This window comes from Euleptes europaea, chromosome 1, assembly GCF_029931775.1.
Source record: "Euleptes europaea isolate rEulEur1 chromosome 1, rEulEur1.hap1, whole genome shotgun sequence".
Taxonomy (NCBI): Eukaryota; Metazoa; Chordata; class Lepidosauria; order Squamata; family Sphaerodactylidae; genus Euleptes; species Euleptes europaea.
In genome coordinates, this window is record NC_079312.1 from 11,567,542 (window position 1) to 11,590,198 (window position 22,657).

Here is a 22,657-nt window from a genome sequence, read left to right on the forward strand (position 1 = left end):
CCCACTCCTTATAAAGCCAACACTACAGAAAATGTAGGTATGAAGAAGCATACATTAAACTGGTTGGAATAATTCCTCATGGATCGGACTCAAAGAGGTACCTTTGGAGAGCACTTACCAGTGCAGGACAGATCCTGTGGGGTACCACAGGGTGCAATCCTATTCCCCGTGCCTTTCAGTCTCTATTGTAAAGCCCTTCAGACAAATCATTTATAGTTTTGGAGTTGACTGTCAGCAATATGCTGAGGATACCCAGCTCTATACATCCTTATCCAAATTACCTGGGAATGAGGTAGAAATCCTGAATTGCTGTCAGGCTGCTGTGGTTAACCAGTTAAAAGTGAACTGATTGAAACTAAAGCCTGAAAAGCCTGAGGTAATGCTGGCTGGGAAGGCACAAATCTTGAAGGATATGTGTTCCTCACTTTTCACCGAGTTCAGCTAATGCTTGCTGACTAGAGAAGCAAGTGAAAGCAGGTGCAATAAATGCTGTTTTTTCTGCTGTTCACCTTCCCTGCCTCTTGGCACCCAGACTCTTGCTTATCTATACAGCTTTATCCTAACTACTGTGAATACTACTAAGCGTAACTTTATGCAGAATACATTTGGCACATAGTGTAGCAAGTTAGGCTAAGATGGGATATGGGGGAAAGAGGCTGACATGTCACAAAGGTCAGACTGCAGACTATTAATCTCTGAGGAGGTAAGAGATGGGGCAAAAAATCCCAGCTTCATATATACACTGATGGGATCTGTGCTGGCAGTGACAGACCTGGAAAAGGATCTTGGGGCGGTAGTGGATCAGTATGTAAAGATACTCTTTTGTAATTTTTGTATTTTGTTTTTTTACTGTATTGTTTTGTTTTATAAAAATTAATAAAAATTTGTTAAAAAAACCCAGTGTGCGGCTGCTGTAAAAAAGGCAAATTCCATGCTGGCCATAATTAGACGAGGAATAGAGAATAAAACTGCTGATATCATACTGCCCTTGTACAAATCTACGGTGAGACCACACTTGGAATACTGTGTACAGTTCTGGTCACCACACCTAAAAAAGGATATTACAGAGCATGAGAAGGTGCAGAAAAGAGAAACCAAAATGATTAGGGGACTAGAGCAACTGCCCTATGAGGAGCGGTTAAGACGCTTAGGGCTGTTTAGCTTGGAAAGAAGGCGGCCACCAGGATGTGGTGATGGCTGCCAGCTTGGAGGGCTTTAAGAGGGGAGTGGACATATTCATGGAGGAAAGGGGTATTCATGGCTATTAGTTAGAATGGATTCTAGTCATGCTGCATACCTATTCTCTCTAGTATCAGAGGAGCATGCCTATTATATTGGGTGCGGTGGAACACATCAGGACGGTGCTGCTGCAGTCATCTTGTTTGGGGGCTTCCTAGAGGCACCTGGTTGGCCACTGTGTGAACAGACTGCTGGATGTTTTTTTTAAAAAAAACTATTTTTATTATTTTTTATAATCTTAAATGTAAATCATTTCAACAGTGTTAGAATTTGCCAATAGTAAAGAAAAAACAAGAAAAAAGATATTTCATTTCATTATTAAAGGTTTGTTTTCATTATTAAGTTAGATCTAAAACAAAAAAAATAAAAATAAAAACTTCCCCTTCATCTTCCTCCATCTTGTTATGAACTTAATAGCTCTTCTGTATTACAAATTCTAATCCTAATATTATATTATACAATTAGATATAATAGTTATAACTGACAAGAATTATGTATAACAGTCAAAAGATTACTTTAAATTGAAAACATAGTTGATATATTGAATTATTTTAATATCTTAGAAAAGAAAAAAGGATTATTAGATCAATGAATAGCCTTTAAGATCCCCCAATTGCAGTTCAATGTCACAGTAAACCCTCCATGCCTCCCATTCACCCATAAATTGTACATTGTCTTTTTGTGTTATCATTGCCGTACGTTTTGCCATTTTCGCCATTTCAAACATCTTTTGTATCCAGTCTTTTTTGTCTGGAATTTCTTTCATGTTCCATTTAGCTGCATATATTAATCTCGCAGCTGTGGTGGCATATATTAAAAATGATCTTTGAGATATAATAGAGTCAAGTATCATACTTAGTAACATCATTTCAGGTGTTTTAGGTACATTGTTTTGTATAATTAATCTTATTTCATTGTAAATCATGTCCCAAAAGCCTTTTGCTTTATCACATGTCCACCACATATGATGAAATGAACCTATTTCTTTATTGCATTTCCAACATTTTGGGGACATCGATTTATAAGCCACTGCCAGTTTTTTTGGAGTCAAATACCATCTGCACATCATTTTATAAATATTTTCCCTTAATGATTGAGAATGTATGAGTTTCGTATCTCGTGACCAAAGTCTTTCCCACTTGTTTAATGGTATATCATGTTCCAACATCTGTGCCCAGCTGATCATAGTGGGTTTTATTTGTTCTTGTTCACAATAAAGTTGTAACAGTAATTTGTACATTTTGGATATTAAATGGTCATTTGTATCCAATAAAAACTTTTGAAAAGTTGATTTATTTTTTGCAAATCCTGTTTTCAAATCCTGAACCCAGGTCAGACAATCCTTAACTTCGTCATAGTTTTTCAATAAACATTTATTGTAATCCCACTTTAAAAGATCATGGTATGTGACAAATTGAGCTGGTCTCAGTGGTCGTAATGACAGCATTTCTTGCAATGAAACCCATAATGGTGAACAGACTGCTGGTTGCTGAAATCATGTAAGGACCACATCACTAATCAGTCAGCCCACTCCTTATCCACCCACTCCTTAAAAAGCCAACACTACAGGAAAATGTAGGTATGAAGTAGTGTACATTAAACTGGTTGGAATAATTCCTTATGGATCGGATCAAAGGGGTACCTTTGGAGAGCACTTACCACTGTGGGACAGATCCTGTGGGGTGCCACAGGGTACAATCCTATTCCCCACGCCTTTCAGTCTCTATGTAAAGCCCTTCAGCCAAATCATTTGTAGTTTTGGGGTTGATTGTCAGCAATATGCTGAGGATACCCAGCTCTATACATCCTTATTCACAGGGTTGCTGTGGTTAACCGGTTAAAAGTGAACCGATCGAAACTAAAGACTGAAAAGGATGAGGTAATGCTGGCTGGGAAGGCAGAGATCCTGAAGGACATTGTGTTCCCCACTTTTCACAGAGTTCAGCTGACACTCGCTGACTCAGTTAACAGCCTTCTCCTGCTGGAGAAGCAAGTGAAAGTAGGTGCGATAAATGCTTTCTTTCCCCCTAGTTTAGCTTGGAAGATGGCCCCCAACCTTGATTCAGCTGATCGGGCCACGAGGAACCATGCCACGGTGACAGCGAGACGAGACTACTGCTGATGCAGAAAAACAATTTTAGGGTTCAGCTAAAGGGGTCTGATATGAGCAACCGGACTAAGACACAGAAGTAAGCTCTTTATTAACTAACAATACCGATCATAATCAAGGAGAGTACCTGTTCTCAGCCGAGTCCAAGATACGAACACCCTCCTTCGTCTGAACAAAGCATATATTGACATCATCAGTGCATTAATATAGGAAGTTACAATTAAGCAAGGCAGTATCATGCTTCCAATGAACAATCAGCAATTTTTCTGCTGTTCATCTTCCCTGCCCGTTGGCACCCAGACTCTTGCTTACCTATACAGCTTTCTCCTAACTACTGTGAATACTACTAAGCGTAACTTTATGCAGAATACATTTGGCACACAGCGTAGCAAGTTAGGCTAAGATGGGATATGGGGGAAAGAGACTGACGTGTCATAAAGGTCAAAATGCAGACTATTAATCTCTGAGGAGATAAGAGATGGGGTAAAATAAACCAGATCAGCCTGCCTTCTACTTAAGGGGGACACTGAAGAAATACCATGAAGCTAAGAACTCACACAACGAGGATTAAATGATTTCAGAACTTGAGGAATTATATTTTTTGCCATCCCTGAAATGCATTTTACATTCGTCTCCCTTCAGAATCAACACAGAGACTGCAATTGGTGCAGAACCCCTGGCTTGATTATTCACAGGAGCTAGACAGAGACTACATATTACGCCCATTCTTCAGTTGGTCCATTGATTGCCCATCAGTTACCAGGCTCAGTTTAAGGTATTGGCTATCACCATAAGTCGGCTGCGACTTGACGGCACTTTACACACACACCACATACAAAGCCCTTTGTTGTCTTCGTTCCTCATATCTGCAGGACTGCCTCTTCCCCATGCACCACGACAACAACTTTGCTGATCTCAGCAGAGCATCCTACAGCTGCCACACTGCAAATGGCAGTCAACAACTGCTCATACACGTGCCTTCTGTTTTGGGGGCCCCTTATGGAACGGCCTGTCTGAGGAAGTCTGGAAGGCTCCCACTTTCCTGGCCTTCCGCGAATTATGCAGATCTAAATAATTCAGGAGGGCTTGTCTGCACTGATGATAGGGCTGTAGTGGAACCGTACTGGAAGCCAGCCTGACTGCCTTCTTCCTGACCCTGCTCTGCAAGAGGAGCCAGAGAGATTCCCCTTGTGGAGCTTCCCAGCCTGTGAGAGCTTCTCTTCCCCCCTCCCCCACTCCTTACCCGTCCAGTCCAACTTCTCGAGCCTCAATCCTCCAGCTCTCCTGCAATCTCCCAAAAAGATGAAATTGGAGGACTTCAGTATTTCTCTCCTCTTTTTTGTAGCCTCTCTAGGAACCGTGTCTCTGTCTGCCTATTAACCCTTTACAAAGCTCTTGTGCACAGAGAGGACAAAAAGGACTATTCTGATGACCATTTTTTCCAAATTAAGGAAAAGATTAAATGTGCCCTTTAAGGCCCAACCTGGCAAAGAAAATCTATTCTCTAGTCCCAGAGGTGTAAAGTCTGGCTGTTACTGCTCAGCGGGGCTGGCAAGGCACTCTCTTCATGCTCAGATGCATTGTCAGCCAATGGAAAGCTAGGCAGAATACAAAACGGAATAAAACATTGAACACATTAACACGCTTCTACTGAATCAGACCCTTGGTCCATCAAAGTCAGTATTGTCTACTCAGACTGGCAGTGGCTCTCCAGGGTCTCAAGCAGAGGTCTTTCACATCACCTACCTGTTAACTGGAGGAGATGGGGATTGAACCTGGGGCCTTCAGCAAGCCAAGCAGATGCTCTACCACTGCGCCACAAATCAGCCCCGCAAGGTCAGTGAACAATCAGCCAATGCTTAGAAAAGACTGAGCTGTCCAGACAATAGATGTCAACACTTGAGCTAAGGCATAAATGTCTCAGCAACCCCGTAATGGCAACCAACAACTTACCCGAACAACATTCATTATATTTTAGAAACTTCCAAACTGACCTCATATTATTTTGGAAATGGTACCCATTCACTATTAGTTTTTCTCTTATAAATGGGAGGTTTCTACAACTCTCCTACACCAATGAAAAACTGAGAAATATTTCTACAATAACCAAAAACTGATATTTTGGCACAAAACCAATGTAACACATATCATTTACCAGGGACCAGGCCTTTTCTGGCTCTTTGGGCTGGGCTCCCTGATGAAATTGAGGGAGGTCCCTTCATGGAGATCTTCTACTGCAAGGCCTGCTTGTTTGCCAAAGTAGGTGCCTTTTGAAAGAGCAAGGGACAGAGAGGTTTGCCATTTCATTTTTTATTTTAACTGAGATGTTTTAATTATTAAATATTGTTTAACTATTATTGCAAGCCACCTTGAACCACAAGAAATAGTGGAATATAAAAGTTCTAAATAAATAAATAAGGACGTCTTGAGATTTGCGCACCTACCAAACAAATCTCTTCCAAAATCCCCCTTCCCCCCTACACACAAATGTATAATTGTTACAACTATCTTGCAAGACATGTTAGTCTGAAAATGTCACTGTCTAAAGGACATCCAAAGAACTCCCAGGCCTACTGTGGATTTGAACTCAGATCATAAGCCAACACTCTAGCTTCTGAACTTAAGTGGCTCACATTTTGAATGTTAGCAACACAGGTCAGATTCACTCATGGGGATCAGTTGTGGCTGGAGGAGCCCGTATCAAGCGTCTGTAAGAGGATTTCTGCCTTACAGCTTTTTACCCAATTTTAAAGAGACATGCCAACCTAACATTTGAAACATTTAGTGAAGCCCAGCTCATAAAACCCACACAAAGCACAGAAAACACATGATGTGAATTACCTGACAAAAATAACAACCCGTTTAAAGAGTTAGAATTCTTTCTTAACCGAGTTTTATTTTATCTGATAAACAATTATGGGTGGCCTTCTGCCTGGAGGAAAAACATATGCTGTCCCTTTAACAGAGGGTTTATATTTACCTCTTCAGTATCTCTTCTACTACCCATGTCCACACACTAAGCTTCTGAATAGGGGCAGGATAGTTCTTTCCCTCCCGGTCTGTTAGCAACTCTAATGCAGATACCTTTCCAAAATAAAGTGGTGAGAGGAAAGGAGAATTTTCTTACTCTGCTCCATAAAGGTACGATCTCAATGGAGGAATATAAGGAGGACTGTGAGGAGTCAAGATGTGAGGAGTAAGCCTTGACCCAGGGCTTATTCCAGGTCATTTCCTGCTCATGGAGTCTGAAGGGGTGGGTTCAGAGCAGAGGAGGGAATCTTACTTCTGCCTCCTGATTTTCTCTAACAGAATCTGGGGGTGGGTGGGGAGGAAAACTGGGATTGGAGAATTAGTGTTACACAATGTTCACTTGCCAACTCCAAGGATACCTGCCCATTTCCACAAGACTGAATTTGATGGGGAGGTCTGACCTCTCTAAACTGACGGAGTTGTTGGGTTCGGGGACAGAACCTTTTCTTTTTAACCCAAATTAATCCTGCTGTCAGAACTCTTTGGCCTTCACAGCTGTGAGGCCCCTTGGTGGGTTCTTAGATGCTGTTGAAGATTGCTGCTCTGATTGAATTTCTTTCCACACTCTGAGCACTGAAATGATTTCTCTCCTGTATGGGTTCTTTGATGCTGCTGAAGAGTGTCACTTCGACTGAATCTCTTTCCACAGTCTGAGCAGTCAAAAGGTTTCTCCCCTGTGTGGGTTCTTAGATGAATTTGAAGACTGGAACTTGTAGTGAATTTCTTTCCACACTCTGGGCATTCAAAAGGTTTCTCTCCTGTGTGGGTTCTTAGATGCTTTTGAAGACTGGAACTTGAGGTGAGTTTCTTTCCACACTCTGGGCATTCAAAAGGTTTCTCCCCTGTGTGAGTTCTTAGATGAATTTGAAGACCGGAACTTGTAGTGAATTTCTTTCCACACTCTGGGCATTCAAAAGGTTTCTCCCCTGTGTGGGTCCTTAGATGTACGTGAAAAGTGCCACTCTGACTGAATCTCTTTCCACATTCTGAGCATTTAAAAGGTTTCTCCCCTGTGTGGGTCCTTAGATGCATTTGAAAACTGGAACTTGTAGTGAATTTCTTTCCACATTCTGAGCACTGAAAAAGTTTCTCACCTGCGTGGGTTCTTAGATGCTGTTGAAGATTGCTGCTCTGATTGAATTTCTTTCCACACTCTGAGCACTGAAATGATTTCTCTCCTGTATGGGTTCTTTGATGCTGCTGAAGAGTGTCACTTCGACTGAATCTCTTTCCACAGTCTGAGCAGTCAAAAGGTTTCTCCCCTGTGTGGGTTCTTAGATGAATTTGAAGACTGGAACTTGTAGAGAATTTCTTTCCACACTCTGGGCATTCAAAAGGTTTCTCTCCTGTGTGGGTTCTTAGATGCTTTTGAAGACTGGAACTTGAGGTGAGTTTCTTTCCACACTCTGGGCATTCAAAAGGTTTCTCCCCTGTGTGAGTTCTTAGATGAATTTGAAGACCGGAACTTGTAGTGAATTTCTTTCCACACTCTGGGCATTCAAAAGGTTTCTCACCTGTGTGGGTTCTTAGATGCCGTTGAAGACTGCGATTGCAACGGAACTTCTTTCCACACTCTGAGCATTCAAAAGGTTCCTGCTCTATGTGTGTTCTTTGATGCTTTCTAAGATTGCCACACATAGTAAATTTCTTTCCACACTCTAAGCATTCAAACGGTTTCTCCCCAGAGTGGGTTCTTTGATGAATTTGAAGACTGCCACACTCAGTGAATTTCTTTCCACACTCTATGCATTCAAAAGGTTTTTCCCCTGTGTGGGTTCTTTGATGCTTTTGAAGATCGCCACGTGAACGGAATCTCTTTCCACATTCTGAGCATTCAAACTGTTTCTTTCCTGTGTGGATTCCTTGATGGTGTAGAAGATTGATCCTAAAACCAAATTTCTTTCCACATACTGAGCATTCAAAAGGTTTCTCCCCTTTGTGGATTATTTGATGCTGTAGAAGATTGCTCCTTGAACCAAATTTCTTTCCACATACTGAGCATTCAAAAGGTTTCTCCCCTGTGTGGATTATTTGATGCTGTAGAAGATTGCTCCTCGAACCAAATTTCTTTCCACATACTGAGCATTCAAAACGTTTCTCCCCTGTGTGGATTATTTGATGCCGTAGAAGATTGCTCCTCGAACCAAATCTCTTTCCACACTCTGAGCATTCATAGGGTTTTTCCTCTGTGTGTATTCTTTTGTGTACAGGTCTTTCCACTGTGCATTCACTAATTGATATTATATTCGGTTTGATCAGAGAAGCACAGAGGCCTTCATTCCTTCTTATTTTGGTTGTCTTCTCTTCTTGGACTGGGATTTCACAGAAGCCCCCTCCATAGCAAGGAATGGGTTTATCCTTTGTCTTCTCTACGTGGCTTCCCTCCTCCCTCTCTGGTTCATCTCCGTCCCTGAAGCTGCCTTTGGCCTTTTCATGCTTGACTTTTTCCAAAGAGAACCCCTGGAATTTCCCATGTGTTTTCTCTGCATTTCCTGCTGCAATAAAAAAGAGGTCCAATCAGCCCCCCTGCAAGAAGCCATGCTATCATTCAGGCACTCCCCATTAATGGGTGTGCATTTCCTTTATCAGAATTTCCTTCCCCTCAAACTGAAACACTAGTCACACCTTATCTCCAGCCAGGCCCTCCAGTACAGCTGTTTCTATTTACTACCTGCCTACCCCTCCCCCACACTCCCTGTAACGACTTTAAGGGGGAAAGTAGCAAAGAATCATTTCCGCACTTTTCACATTTGACTTGCAGTGCAGCTCTCCTGTTTCTCTGCTTTTGATTAAAGTTCACATGACACCCAGTCCTGCCACCGCACAGAGCGTTTTCTTCTAGTTGTGATGAGAGCTATGAGAAGTTGGATTTCAGCCTCCCACAAATGCATGTTTGGTGTGGGGAAGTAGAATGTAGAACCTCACCTCACAGTTCAAAGGGGACCCACACAGTGTTTGCAATAGGTGCCAATTTTGGGAGGGGCAAGAAAGGCCTGAAGGCATCTGGGTGGCCACAGTAGGACAGGGTTCATGGAACTTGGGCATCATCTAGCCTGGCTATTCTTAATTAACACCCACCTTTCCCTGGCAAATACAGTATCTAAGAAACCTGCAGCCAATCAAGAGCCGTAGTTGTGTTTTTATCCAGAAGTAGCTTTTGAGCTACCCAGATCCCAGAATGGCTCCCTCCCTCCTTACCCAGTGGGATTTATAATTCTACAAAACCAAGCGTTTTTAACAAGAGAAGCAGAAACCCTCCATGGCTATTCCTTGCCTTTCCCTTGCCATAACCATGAAGGATACCCACTCGCAGCTATCTCACTTGGGAAGGAAATACTCTCTTGAGATTCCCTTGAGGAACTCTCCAGCCTTTCTTCAGACACAAGGCCTTTTCTGTGTCCACCGTAGTCACTCTTACACTTTTAGCTTCTTTGACTTGGGGGGGGGGGAGATTATGATCATTTTATATGGGCAATGAAGAAACTCCCAAGTAAAGGAAAAAAATTTCTGGAAGGACAGAAAGTTGGTCAAGATCAAAGCTGACAATCCCAACTAGTGTAAGGGTGACAGATCCGTTCCAGAGCACAGTCAGAGTGGAAGAATGTAATCCCATTTGGGGGAAAGGGATGTTATAAATATTGGCAACAATCCCACATCGGCCTCAGGGCATGAACCCCCTCTGGCTTGGGTGGTGGCCACAATATGGGCTTCAGTTGCCCTGGGCCATGCAAGTAGCTTGGGTCACTTGAACTGGCCATGATAAACATGGCTTTCTCTGCCACCACAACTCCTCAAGGCCCCCAGCAGTGGGCAAGGAGTGAGGCAAGCCTCAAAATGGCATACTGCTGTTCAATATTTTCATCCATCTATCATCCCAGTGGAACCTATGAAAGATCCTTACCCAGACAGGCCACGCTCTCATAGATCTCCAGCATGACTTCAATGTAGAGAGCTCTTTGGCCAGGATCCAGCAAGGCCCACTCTGCCTCAGTGAAATACACAGACACATCCTCAAAGGAAGCTGGAGACTGAAAGAAAAAGCAGATTCCCCTGTCAGAGATCATGCCAGGCAGAGACAGCACTCTGGAAGGGGGCAGTCCGAGAGGGTGGAGAGCTTGGCGTGGCCAAAGGGAGTGGCTTTCAGAGCCTCTCTCGCTCGCACATCTTAGAAGCAACTGCTGGAGTAAAAGGCCCCATGAGGAAGGAAGGGGACCCAGGCCGTCATCTCCCCTACCTGGATTGGAGGTGAAGCAGCCATTTCTACTATTCTGCAAAGACAGTGGCTCGACAGCATCTCTTCACTGCCTGTGAGGGAAACAAATAGGCAGGAAGCATGTTAGCCTCAACTTCCTATTCTGTTTGCTTGAGGGAATCTGGCTTCACGCAACCCGGGTTCCTAGGGTTGTGAAACTTTGCCCTGTGTACACTCAAGAAATGTGTCCTTCCTCTCCTGTCCTAAACCTTCTACTCAGCTGCTTCACAATGGGCCCCAGACCCTTCCTGGCACAAGGCATGCTTACCAGGTGAGAGGGCATCTTGGGCACACACCTGGACCTGCACTCTCTGCCCGTCCTCTGATGAAGCTCTTTCCGCCTCAGAGAAGTTAGCTTCCATCTTCACAGAGGGTCGCCACATCTGAAACAGCAGCGAGTGTGATGGGTTACAGAAGGAACAGAACAGGCTGAGGAGATGGATCCTGCCCCACTCTCAGACTCCTCACCCTTGCTATGACCAGCCAAGCTGCTCCAGCCTCAGTGGTAAGACCTAAGGGCATGTTTTCTACCAACCCTGGTCAAGTATCTAAAATACCTGGCAGGGAGGTCTTAGGCTAAGGTCAGTTATCGCTGCTAGAATGGACTGACTGAGGACCCCCTCACCTGTTCTGTCTGCCTCTTCTCCTCTGCCTGACTCAGGAGGAAACCTTCGGCCAGGGCCACCGCCTGGGAACTGGTCTCCGGCCCGCATCCTCTGACCCAGCTCTCCATCTCCGAGGGCACGGTGATCAGGAACTGCTCCAGGATCACCTGGTCCACGATTTGCTTCTTGGTGTGCCTCTCCGGCTTCAGCCAGCGGTTGCAAAGTTTATGGAGCTGGCTGCAAACCTCTCGGGGCCCATCAGCCTCATGGTAGCAGAAGTGCCGGAAACGCTGGCAATGTTCATCAGTGATCACAGTGTCCTGAGCCAGGATTTCTGGCACAGCTCTTTCCCAGAATTGAACACCACTCCCAGCCTGGATGGGATGGGGGCCTTTCCTTGCTCTCTTGTCAGTTCCAGGAGATTCTGCGTCCTTCTCTTCCATCTCCTTCCCCTTCTTTTGGGTCGCCTCCAACTGTGGAGAGATACCCTTAGTAACATGGTGACATAGAGGGAAAAGATATCAGAAAGGCACAAAGAACCCAAAAGAGAATGGAGCTACATCACTCACCCTGGCCAAGAGCCCCCTAAGGATTGCCCTGGTAGAAGCATCTTTGTGGTAGCTTGCGGATCAGAATTAATGCTATCGTGCTATATTACTAGACTTGCCAGCTGCCCACCAATTGACTGGGTTGCCCCAGTCAAGTTTAATCCTTTTACCACTACAGACAAATGGCAAATGCTTCTTACCCTTTCCATTAGAAAGGGATCTCAGAAAATGGTACTGTTGCGGGGCGGGGGGAGAGATGAAAATTAAGGCAAACTAAAAGCAAGCTCACCCTAAGCACACTGAAGCAAGTCTATTCAGAATCCTCCTCGGGCCTTTTCCCTAGGGATTACTCTCAGAAAAGTGGTTTTAGGATTCCACTGAAAATCGGTGTTCCTGTAACATCTTCCCAGTGTCTCAAAACAAAATGTCTCTTGTCATTGTGCTATATCGGATAGGGTTGCCATGTCTGGCTTGGGAAATTCCTGGAGATTTGGCCACTTTCTCTGCCCTCAGAGGCTCTGGGGGTTATTCCAATGACTATATTCATGTGGAGGGGGATTAAGGAACGGCATCCTGTACATGGCTATTTACACTTGCAGACAATTTTAGACAGGGCTTTTTTTGTGGTGGTGGTACTCACAGCTACTGAGTACAGCACCTTTTTGGAGGACGCTTTCAAAGTCCTGAGAGGGGAATTGGTGGAAAGCAGTACATCTTTATCCATGAGTATAGGCACTTTGCCCCTTAACAATACAAGCCCTGGTTTTAGGGGTTCCTCTTATGCATGGGGCACAATTTTGTGCAGTTTGGTTGAAGGAGACACTGGCTATACAGGATCAGGTCAGGATCAAGATGAACCCTTTTCTGTGGATTTAGCGGGATGGCAAAGTTGTGGGAATCTGCCTGCTCCCTGTATTCCCTGTGGATCCCTTCTCAGAAGCAGGGTGCTGGTGACACTCGATTCATAGCTATGGAGACTCTTTTCTGTGGGAATCTGGCTCTCTCGGCCCTCTGCTGTCATGCCATTTGGCCAGGAGCACGTTCGGACCACTGGGCTCAATTGCCAGCCAACCGTTACGATTACTACACAGTCAAGAACATATTTTTATGCTAGCAATCCAAATAACACAGGAATCAGTGCTTCTTTGTTATTCCTATTAAATTCCATGCATATTCAGAGCTTTCCCCCAAGTTATTTTAGGCTCTGAAAACCTCTTCCATTATTTAGTAGTGTTGATTGGCAAATGTTGCAAAAGTGTAAAATTAAAGAAAGAAAATGGGGATGTAAACAGCATCCTCTCTCCTTAGATTTAAACGTATCCCTGTAACGAGACATGCAGCAATATCTTCATGGTTTGCTGCTCAGGCTCCTTTCAGACCTTTCAACTGCCTGGATACCCATAATGGGTAATAGCTGCTGACAGACCCATTGTGCTCCTAATCATTTTTGGGAGGGCAAAATGGAGGAGGCAAAACCAACGTACATCCCCCCCCCCCAGCTCTTAAGAGAAAGGACGGGATTTTAAAAAGACTGAAGAAGAACACGAAGAGCCTATTGGCGCAGAGAGGTAAGCTGCAGTACTACAGTCCAAACTCTACTCACGTCCTGAGTTCAATCCTGACGGAAGTTGGTTTCAGGTAGCCGGCTCAAGGTTGACTCTGCCTTCTATCCTTCTGAGGTCGGTCAAATGAGTACCCAGCTTGCTGGAGGTAAAGGAAAGATGACTGGGGAAGGCGCTGGCAAACCACCCCGCAACCAAAGTCGGCCTAGTCAACGTTGGGATGTGACGTCACCCCCATGGGTCAGGAATGTCCCGGTGCTTGCACAGGGGACCTTGACCTTTTAAAGAAGGACGCACAAAGAATAAATAAACTCACGTTCAAAGCCCCAGCATTGTCACTGTAGTGCGACGGGGAGGGGCTGTGAATAGAGGCTGTTCCGCATTTTTTGTGTCAGCCTCCCCTACCTGGAGGATTCACCGTTGTGCAGCTCCTTGGCAGCCTCTCCTACCCTGAGGACCGGCAGCTGAAGAAGTGGCAGCTTTGCCTTCCGAGGACCTCGCTGAGCCGCGAGCAGCCACGTTCACCCCCCCCCCCAAAAAAAGGCATTTTAGGAACGACTCTCCCTGCCCCCAGTCGGCTGCCTCTTGCTCGCCGCCTCCCTGGCCAGCCCCCCAAGCCCCGTCCGAGACCGGGCCGCAGCTTCAGACCAGATGCAAAAACAAAGGGCTCCCCGCTGTTTTTCTTGCCCGCCCCTTTTCTCCCCACCTCTCCTCTCCGGGGCTGCAACATCATCTACTCACCCAGAGCCAAGGAAGGGTGGAGGGAAACGCGCTGGATCCGGACCCAAAGCAGCAGCAGCAGGGGAGGAAAGCGCATGCGCGAGAGCGCGCGGGGAGTTCATTTCCGGGGTCAGAGCGAGCCCTGGGAAAGGGGCGGGTCCGAATGCAGCCTCCTTTCTAGGACTCCGGGCTCTGTCCCTTCCCCTCCCACAAATATCAAAACACCTCCAGAGGGTGGTTGTTGCCTGCGTTTGAGGACGTGGTTTGGGTCTGGAAGGGGCAGTGGAAGGTTATTGTTAATAAGGCTCATGCGGGTTTTTAAAAAGCATAATCTGATAACGTATAACCACCTCCCCAGACTGAGCATTACGCTCTTTAAGATCCTTCTACGCAAAGGGAGACGTATCTTCTCAATTAAACGCTTTAATGAAAACAGGGCTTTCACGGGGACACCAATAAAGATGCAATCTCCATTTTTGAAAACAACAATGTTATGTTCTCTCAGAACTCTCAGCCCCACGCAGAGCCAGTCAATGGCAAACCACCTCCGAATGTCGCTTGTCTTGAACCCCTATGGGGTCACCATAAGTCAGCTGTGATTTGACAACATATATGCTGCTGCAATTATCTTGCTTGCGGACTTCCTAGAAGCACCTGGTTGGCCAATGTGTGAACAGACTGCTGGACATGATGGACCTTGGTCCAACTTTTCTTAGGTTCTTATGCACCCAGAGTTCTAGGAATACAAAATTCAGAAAAATGCAAACACAATTCTATCCAAAGTGTAAACAATACAGAACATAGATTATAAAGGCAGAAGACAGAACAGTAAGGTCAAGGTGATAGACATGATGAATTAACTACAATCCTGTAAAAAAAAACCCTCTGAACTGGCTTGTTCAACCTTGTTCAAACAGAAGAAATGTCTAATACTGCCTGGACCGCTTATAGATCGGGTTGACTGGTCATCATGACAGATGTTGTCAAGATCTTGGGATCTGGGACAGCCCCCGCTTGTCCATCCTGGTTGCTGAAATAATGTAAGGACCACATTAATTATGTCCATCACAAATCAGTCAACCCAAAGAGGTGGTTATCCACCCACTCCTTATAAAGCCAACACTACAGAAAATGTAGGTATGAAGTAGCATACATTAAACTGGTTGGAATAATTCCTCATGGATCGGACTCAAAGAGGTACCTTTGGAGAGCACTTACCAGTGCAGGACAGATCCTGTGGGGTACTACAGGGTGCAATTCTGTTTCCCGTGCCTTTCAGTCTCTATTGTAAAGCCCTTCAGCCAAATCATTTATACTTTTGGAGTTGACGGTCAGCAATATGCTGAGGATAGCCAGCTCTATACATCCTTATCCAAATTACCTGGGAATGCGGTAGAAATCCTGAATTGCTGTCAGGCTGCTGTGGTTAACCAGTTAAAAGTGAACGGATTGAAACTAAAGCCTGAAAAGCCTGAGGTAATGCTGGCTGGGAAGGCAGAGATCTTGAAGGATATGTGTTCCTCACTTTTCACCGAGTTCAGCTAATGCTTGCTGACTCAGTTAACAGCCTTCTCCTGCTAGAGAAGCAAGTGAAAGCAGGTGCAATAAATGCTGTTTTTTCTGCTGTTCACCTTCCCTGCCTCTTGGCACCCAGACTCTTGGTTATCTATACAGCTTTATCAAAACTACTGTGAATACTACTAAGCGTAACTTTATGCAGAATACATTTGGCACATAGTGTAGCAAGTTAGGCTAAGATGGGATATGGGGGAAAGAGGCTGACATGTCATAAAGGTCAGAATGCAGACTATTAATCTCTGAGGAGGTAGGAAATGGGGCAAAAAATCCCAGTTTCATATATGCACTGATGGGATCTGTGCTGGCAGTGGCAGACCTGGAAAAGGATCTTGGGGCGGTAGTGGATCAGTATGTAAAGATACTCTTCTGTAATTTTTGTATTTTGTTTTTTTACTGTATTGTTTTGTTTGTGTTATAAAAATTAATAAAAATTTATTTTAAAAAACCCAGTGTGCAGCTGCTGTAAAAAAGGGAAATTCCATGCTGGCCATAATTAGATGAGGAATAGAGAAGAAAACTGCTGATATCATACTGCCCTTGTACAAATCTACGGCGAGACCACGCTTGGAATACTGTGTACAGTTCTGGTCACCACACCTAAAAAAGGATATTACAGAGCATGAGAAGGTGCAGAAAAGAGCACTCAAAATGATTAGGGGACTAGAGGAACTGCCCTATGGGGAGCGGTTAAGACGCTTAGGGCTGTTTAGCTTGGAAAGAAGGCGGCCACCAGGATGTGGTGATGGCTGCCAGCTTGGAGGGCTTTAAGAGGGGAGTGGACATATTCATGGCTATTAGTTAGAATGGATTCTAGTCATGCTGCATACCTATTCTCTCTAGTATCAGAGGAGCATGCCTATTATATTGGGTGCGGTGGAACACAGGCAGGACGGTGCTGCTGCAGTCATCTTGTTTGGGGGCTTCCTAGAGGCACCTGGTTGGCCACTGTGTGAACAGACTGCTGGACTTTTTTTAAAAAACAATTTTTATTTTTCATAATGTTAAATGTAAATCATTTCAACAGTGTTAGAATTTGCCAATAGTAAAGAAAAAACAAGAAAAAAGATATTTCATTTCATTATTAAAGGTTTATTTTCATTAATAAGTTAGATCTAAAACAAAAAAAATAAAAATAAAAACTTCCCCTTCATCTTCCTCCATCTTGTTATGAACTTAACAGCTCTTTTGTATTACAAACTCTAATCCTAATATTATGTTAAACAATTAGATATAAGAGTTATAAGTTTTAACTAACAAGCATTATGTATAACAGTCAAAAGTACTTTAAATTGAAAACATAGTTGATACATTGAATTATTTTAATATCTTAGAAAAGAAAAAAGGATTATTAGATCAATGAATAACCTTTAAGATTCCCCAATTGCAGTTCAATGTCACAGTAAACCCTCCATGCCTCCCATTCACCCATAAATTGTCTTTTTGTGTTATCTTAGCCGTAAGTTTTGCCATTTCAGCCATTTCAAACATCTTTTGTATCCAGTCTTTTTTGTCTGGAATTTCTTTCATCTTCCATTTAGCTGCATATATTAATCTCGCTATATACATTGAAATCAAAATGAACATTTAAACAAGATAATACAAAGTGTTCAGTCACACCATTCAATTTCAGAATCAGTTACTCAAGTGTAAGCTGTTAAAGAGTCCGTTACTCAAGTGTAAACTGCTAGAGAGTCCAAATGAAATTCAAAAACAAACCAAGGTATAAATCATGCTGTGGCTGTCTTCTTGCAGCCAAAAGTCAAACCAAGGTGTAAATCACGCTGCTGCTGCCTTCCTGCAGCCAAAAGTCAGGGATTCTGTATGGCTTGTGAGCATCAAAGTTCAAAACAAAAAGTCATACTGGAGTTCTCCCGGTCAAGAACACCACAAAATAGAACAACGTAAAGTCCAACTCAACGACATCTCCTTGATAGGCAAACTGAAAACACAAGAGGAACATGATCCACACTTAAAGTGCCCCCTTACATTGATGGTTGGTTAAAACAGACTTGATGCCACCTAAGAAACCTATCATCAATGTAAGGGGGCACTTTAAGTGTGGATCATGTTCCTCTTGTGTTTTCAGTTTGCCTATCAAGGAGATTAGTTCTTCAGCGTCTAACTTTAAATTTACTTTAAAAGGATTTACTAATTGCCAGTCCCAGAATGTCATTTATGGAATTCTGTGTCCATGTTCTTTGATGTACATAGGGTCCACTTCCCGCCCCCTCAAATTACGCATAGGTGAACACAAGGCCAGGATTCGCGCAAAATTATTAGACGCACCACTTGTGTCACATTTTCTTAATAAGGGTCACTCTGACACTGATATATTTTTCTTTGTCATTTGGCAATATATTCCCAAACCCTTTGCCTCTCAAGATATAAAAAAGATATTACTCAGGAAGGAAATGTACTTTATACACCTGTTCAAAACATTGATGCCTACAGGTCTCAACACTGAATTTGATCTATTCTGTTTTTTATAAAGCCATGCAATTAATAAATATTTTTTTAGCCTGATATACCTTTAAGATGAAACAGTAATCAGCAGCAGCTGTTACTTACCATGGCCCCTTGTCTAATGCTATTTAATTGTATGAGGTGTAGAACATAACACACTGACAGAACCTTACTTGGTCATCAAACAATGTATTAAGGTATGTGTGGGACCACACAATTATGTAATGCAATGTAATGATAAAAGTAACATTATTTTATAATGTGGGATTGTTACAATTTAGCAATGAGAATGTGTTACAGCATTAATTATACTATTGAACACCATTGTATAGTAAGAAATGTACTATAAAAACAATATAAATGTATTTTTTCTTTACAGAGGTTTCATACCTGAATAACACAACGTGGGCAATTTCCCACAAAGAATTCAGATAAATATCCAAAAGGAAAGCCAACTTACTGATGAAGCACACGAAACGAGCACCAACCTAGGGTGTCGTTGAGTTGGACTTTACGTTGTTCTATTTTGTGGTGTTCTTGACCGGGAGAACTCCAGTATGACTTTTTGTTTTGAACTTTGATACTCACAAGCCATACAGAATCCCTGACTTTTGGCTGCAAGAAGACAGCCACAGCATGATTTATACCTTGGTTTGTTTTTGAATTTCATTTGGACTCTCTAGCAGTTTACACTTGAGTAACGGACTCTTTAACAGCTTACACTTGAGTAACTGATTCTGAAATTGAATGGTGTGACTGAACACTTTGTATTATCTTGTTTAAATGTTCATTTTGATTTCAATGTATATAGTGTTACTTAAATAAGGGAAACTTGCAACTGGCAATTGGTGAATATAATCTTATGTTTAAAAGCAGAGCCCTTGTGCTGATTTTTTGGTATAACTGTGGTTAATACAGCATAGATCCATTGTTTACGTTAAGTTATATTAATCTCGCAGCTGTGGTGGCATATATTAAAAATGATCTTTGAGATATAATAGAGTCAAGTATCATACTTAGTAACATCATTTCAGGTGTTTTAGGTACATTGTTTTGTATAATTAATCTTATTTCATTGTAAATCATGTCCCAAAAGCCTTTTGCTTTATCACATGTCCACCACATATGATGAAATGAACCTATTTCTTTATTGCATTTCCAACATTTTGGGGACATCGATTTATAAGCCACTGCCAGTTTTTTTGGAGTCAAATACCATCTGCACATCATTTTATAAATATTTTCCCTTAATGATTGAGAATGTATGAGTTTCGTATATCGTGACCAAAGTCTTTCCCACTTGTTTAATGGTATAGCATGTTCCAACATCTGTGCCCAGCTGATCATAGTGGGTTTTATTTGTTCTTGTTCACAATAAAGTTGTAACAGTAATTTGTACATTTTGGATATTAAATGGTCATTTGTATCCAATAAAAACTTTTGAAAAGTTGATTTATTTTTTGCAAATCCTGTTTTCAAATCCTGAACCCAGGTCAGACAATCCTTAACTTCGTCATAGTTTTTCAATAAACATTTATTGTAATCCCACTTTAAAAGATCATGGTATGTGACAAATTGAGCTGGTCTCAGTGGTCGTAATGACAGCATTTCTTGCAATGAAACCCATAATGGTGAACAGACTGCTGGTTGCTGAAATCATGTAAGGACCACATCACTAATCAGTCAGCCCACTCCTTATCCACCCACTCCTTAAAAAGCCAACACTACAGGAAAATGTAGGTATGAAGTAGTGTACATTAAACTGGTTGGAATAATTCCTTATGGATCGGATCAAAGGGGTACCTTTGGAGAGCACTTACCACTGTGGGACAGATCCTGTGGGGTGCCACAGGGTACAATCCTATTCCCCACGCCTTTCAGTCTCTATGTAAAGCCCTTCAGCCAAATAATTTGTAGTTTTGGGGTTGATTGTCAGCAATATGCTGAGGATACCCAGCTCTATACATCCTTATTCACAGGGTTGCTGTGGTTAACCGGTTAAAAGTGAACCGATCGAAACTAAAGACTGAAAAGGATGAGGTAATGCTGGCTGGGAAGGCAGAGATCCTGAAGGACATTGTGTTCCCCACTTTTCACAGAGTTCAGCTGACACTCGCTGACTCAGTTAACAGCCTTCTCCTGCTGGAGAAGCAAGTGAAAGTAGGTGCGATAAATGCTTTCTTTCCCCCTAGTTTAGCTTGGAAGATGGCCCCCAACCTTGATTCAGCCGATCGGGCCACCAGGAACCATGCCACGGTGACAGCGAGACGAGACTACTGCTCATGCAGAAAAACAATTTTAGGGTTCAGCTAAAGGGGTCTGATATGAGCAACCGGACTAAGACACAGAAGTAAGCTCTTTATTAACTAACAATACCGATCATAATCAAGGAGAGTACCTGTTCTCAGCCGAGTCCAAGATACGAACACCCTCCTTCGTCTGAACAAAGCATATATTGACATCATCAGTGCATTAATATAGGAAGTTACAATTAAGCAAGGCAGTATCATGCTTCCAATGAACAATCAGCAATTTTTCTGCTGTTCATCTTCCCTGCCCGTTGGCACCCAGACTCTTGCTTACCTATACAGCTTTCTCCTAACTACTGTGAATACTACTAAGCATAACTTTATGCAGAATACATTTGGCACACAGCGTAGCAAGTTAGGCTAAGATGGGATATGGGGGAAAGAGACTGACGTGTCATAAAGGTCAAAATGCAGACTATTAATCTCTGAGGAGATAAGAGATGGGGTAAAATAAACCAGATCAGCCTGCCTTCTACTTAAGGGGGACACTGAAGAAATACCATGAAGCTAAGAACTCACACAACGAGGATTAAATGATTTCAGAACTTGAGGAATTATATTTTTTGCCATCCCTGAAATGCATTTTACATTCGTCTCCCTTCAGAATCAACACAGAGACTGCAATTGGTGCAGAACCCCTGGCTTGATTATTCACAGGAGCTAGACAGAGACTACATATTACGCCCATTCTTCAGTTGGTCCATTGATTGCCCATCAGTTACCAGGCTCAGTTTAAGGTATTGGCTATCACCATAAGTCGGCTGCGACTTGACGGCACTTTACACACACACCACATACAAAGCCCTTTGTTGTCTTCGTTCCTCATATCTGCAGGACTGCCTCTTCCCCATGCACCACAACAACTTTGCTGATCTCAGCAGAGCATCCTACAGCTGCCACACTGCAAATGGCAGTCAACAACTGCTCATACACGTGCCTTCTGTTTTGGGGGCCCCTTATGGAACGGCCTGTCTGAGGAAGTCTGGAAGGCTCCCACTTTCCTGGCCTTCCGCGAATTATGCAGATCTAAATAATTCAGGAGGGCTTGTCTGCACTGATGATAGGGCTGTAGTGGAACCGTACTGGAAGCCAGCCTGACTGCCTTCTTCCTGACCCTGCTCTGCAAGAGGAGCCAGAGAGATTCCCCTTGTGGAGCTTCCCAGCCTGTGAGAGCTTCTCTTCCCCCCTCCCCCACTCCTTACCCGTCCAGTCCAACTTCTCGAGCCTCAATCCTCCAGCTCTCCTGCAATCTCCCAAAAAGATGAAATTGGAGGACTTCAGTATTTCTCTCCTCTTTTTTGTAGCCTCTCTAGGAACCGTGTCTCTGTCTGCCTATTAACCCTTTACAAAGCTCTTGTGCACAGAGAGGACAAAAAGGACTATTCTGATGACCATTTTTTCCAAATTAAGGAAAAGATTAAATGTGCCCTTTAAGGCCCAACCTGGCAAAGAAAATCTATTCTCTAGTCCCAGAGGTGTAAAGTCTGGCTGTTACTGCTCAGCGGGGCTGGCAAGGCACTCTCTTCATGCTCAGATGCATTGTCAGCCAATGGAAAGCTAGGCAGAATACAAAACGGAATAAAACATTGAACACATTAACACGCTTCTACTGAATCAGACCCTTGGTCCATCAAAGTCAGTATTGTCTACTCAGACTGGCAGTGGCTCTCCAGGGTCTCAAGCAGAGGTCTTTCACATCACCTACCTGTTAACTGGAGGAGATGGGGATTGAACCTGGGGCCTTCAGCAAGCCAAGCAGATGCTCTACCACTGCGCCACAAATCAGCCCCGCAAGGTCAGTAAACAATCAGCCAATGCTTAGAAAAGACTGAGCTGTCCAGACAATAGATGTCAACACTTGAGCTAAGGCATAAATGTCTCAGCAACCCCGTAATGGCAACCAACAACTTACCCGAACAACATTCATTATATTTTAGAAACTTCCAAACTGACCTCATATTATTTTGGAAATGGTACCCATTCACTATTAGTTTTTCTCTTATAAATGGGAGGTTTCTACAACTCTCCTACACCAATGAAAAACTGAGAAATATTTCTACAATAACCAAAAACTGATATTTTGGCACAAAACCAATGTAACACATATCATTTACCAGGGACCAGGCCTTTTCTGGCTCTTTGGGCTGGGCTCCCTGATGAAATTGAGGGAGGTCCCTTCATGGAGATCTTCTACTGCAAGGCCTGCTTGTTTGCCAAAGTAGGTGCCTTTTGAAAGAGCAA

The 22,657-nt window shown here is 43.3% G+C and overlaps 1 protein-coding gene across 1 annotated transcript; it reads right to left on the bottom strand.

The window, feature by feature from the left end:
• Positions 1–3,301: 3,301 nt before the first annotated feature.
• Positions 3,302–11,679, bottom strand: LOC130490809 (zinc finger protein OZF-like). The gene is made up of 6 exons (XM_056864652.1): positions 11,353–11,679; positions 10,900–11,014; positions 10,614–10,684; positions 7,474–8,164; positions 7,006–7,389; positions 3,302–3,357 (listed from the first exon to the last, which is right to left on the bottom strand). The coding sequence occupies exons 1-6, from the start codon at positions 11,677–11,679 to the stop codon at positions 3,302–3,304; spliced, it is 1,644 nt and encodes a 547-aa protein (XP_056720630.1).
• Between the last annotated feature and the right edge of the window lie 10,978 nt (positions 11,680–22,657).

Bases quoted from the DNA above. Each gene is read 5' to 3' on its own strand.
- LOC130490809 (XM_056864652.1), bottom strand. From the start codon at position 11,679: ATGGAAGAGAAGGACGCAGAATCTCCTGGAACTGACAAGAGAGCAAGG. The intron at 10,685-10,899 runs GTAAGCATGCCT...TTTCCCTCACAG, and splicing joins CCAAGATGCCCTCTCACCTG to GCAGTGAAGAGATGCTGTCG. The intron at 7,390-7,473 runs GTGAGAAACTTT...GGACCCACACAG, and splicing joins GCATCTAAGAACCCACGCAG to GGGAGAAACCTTTTAAATGC.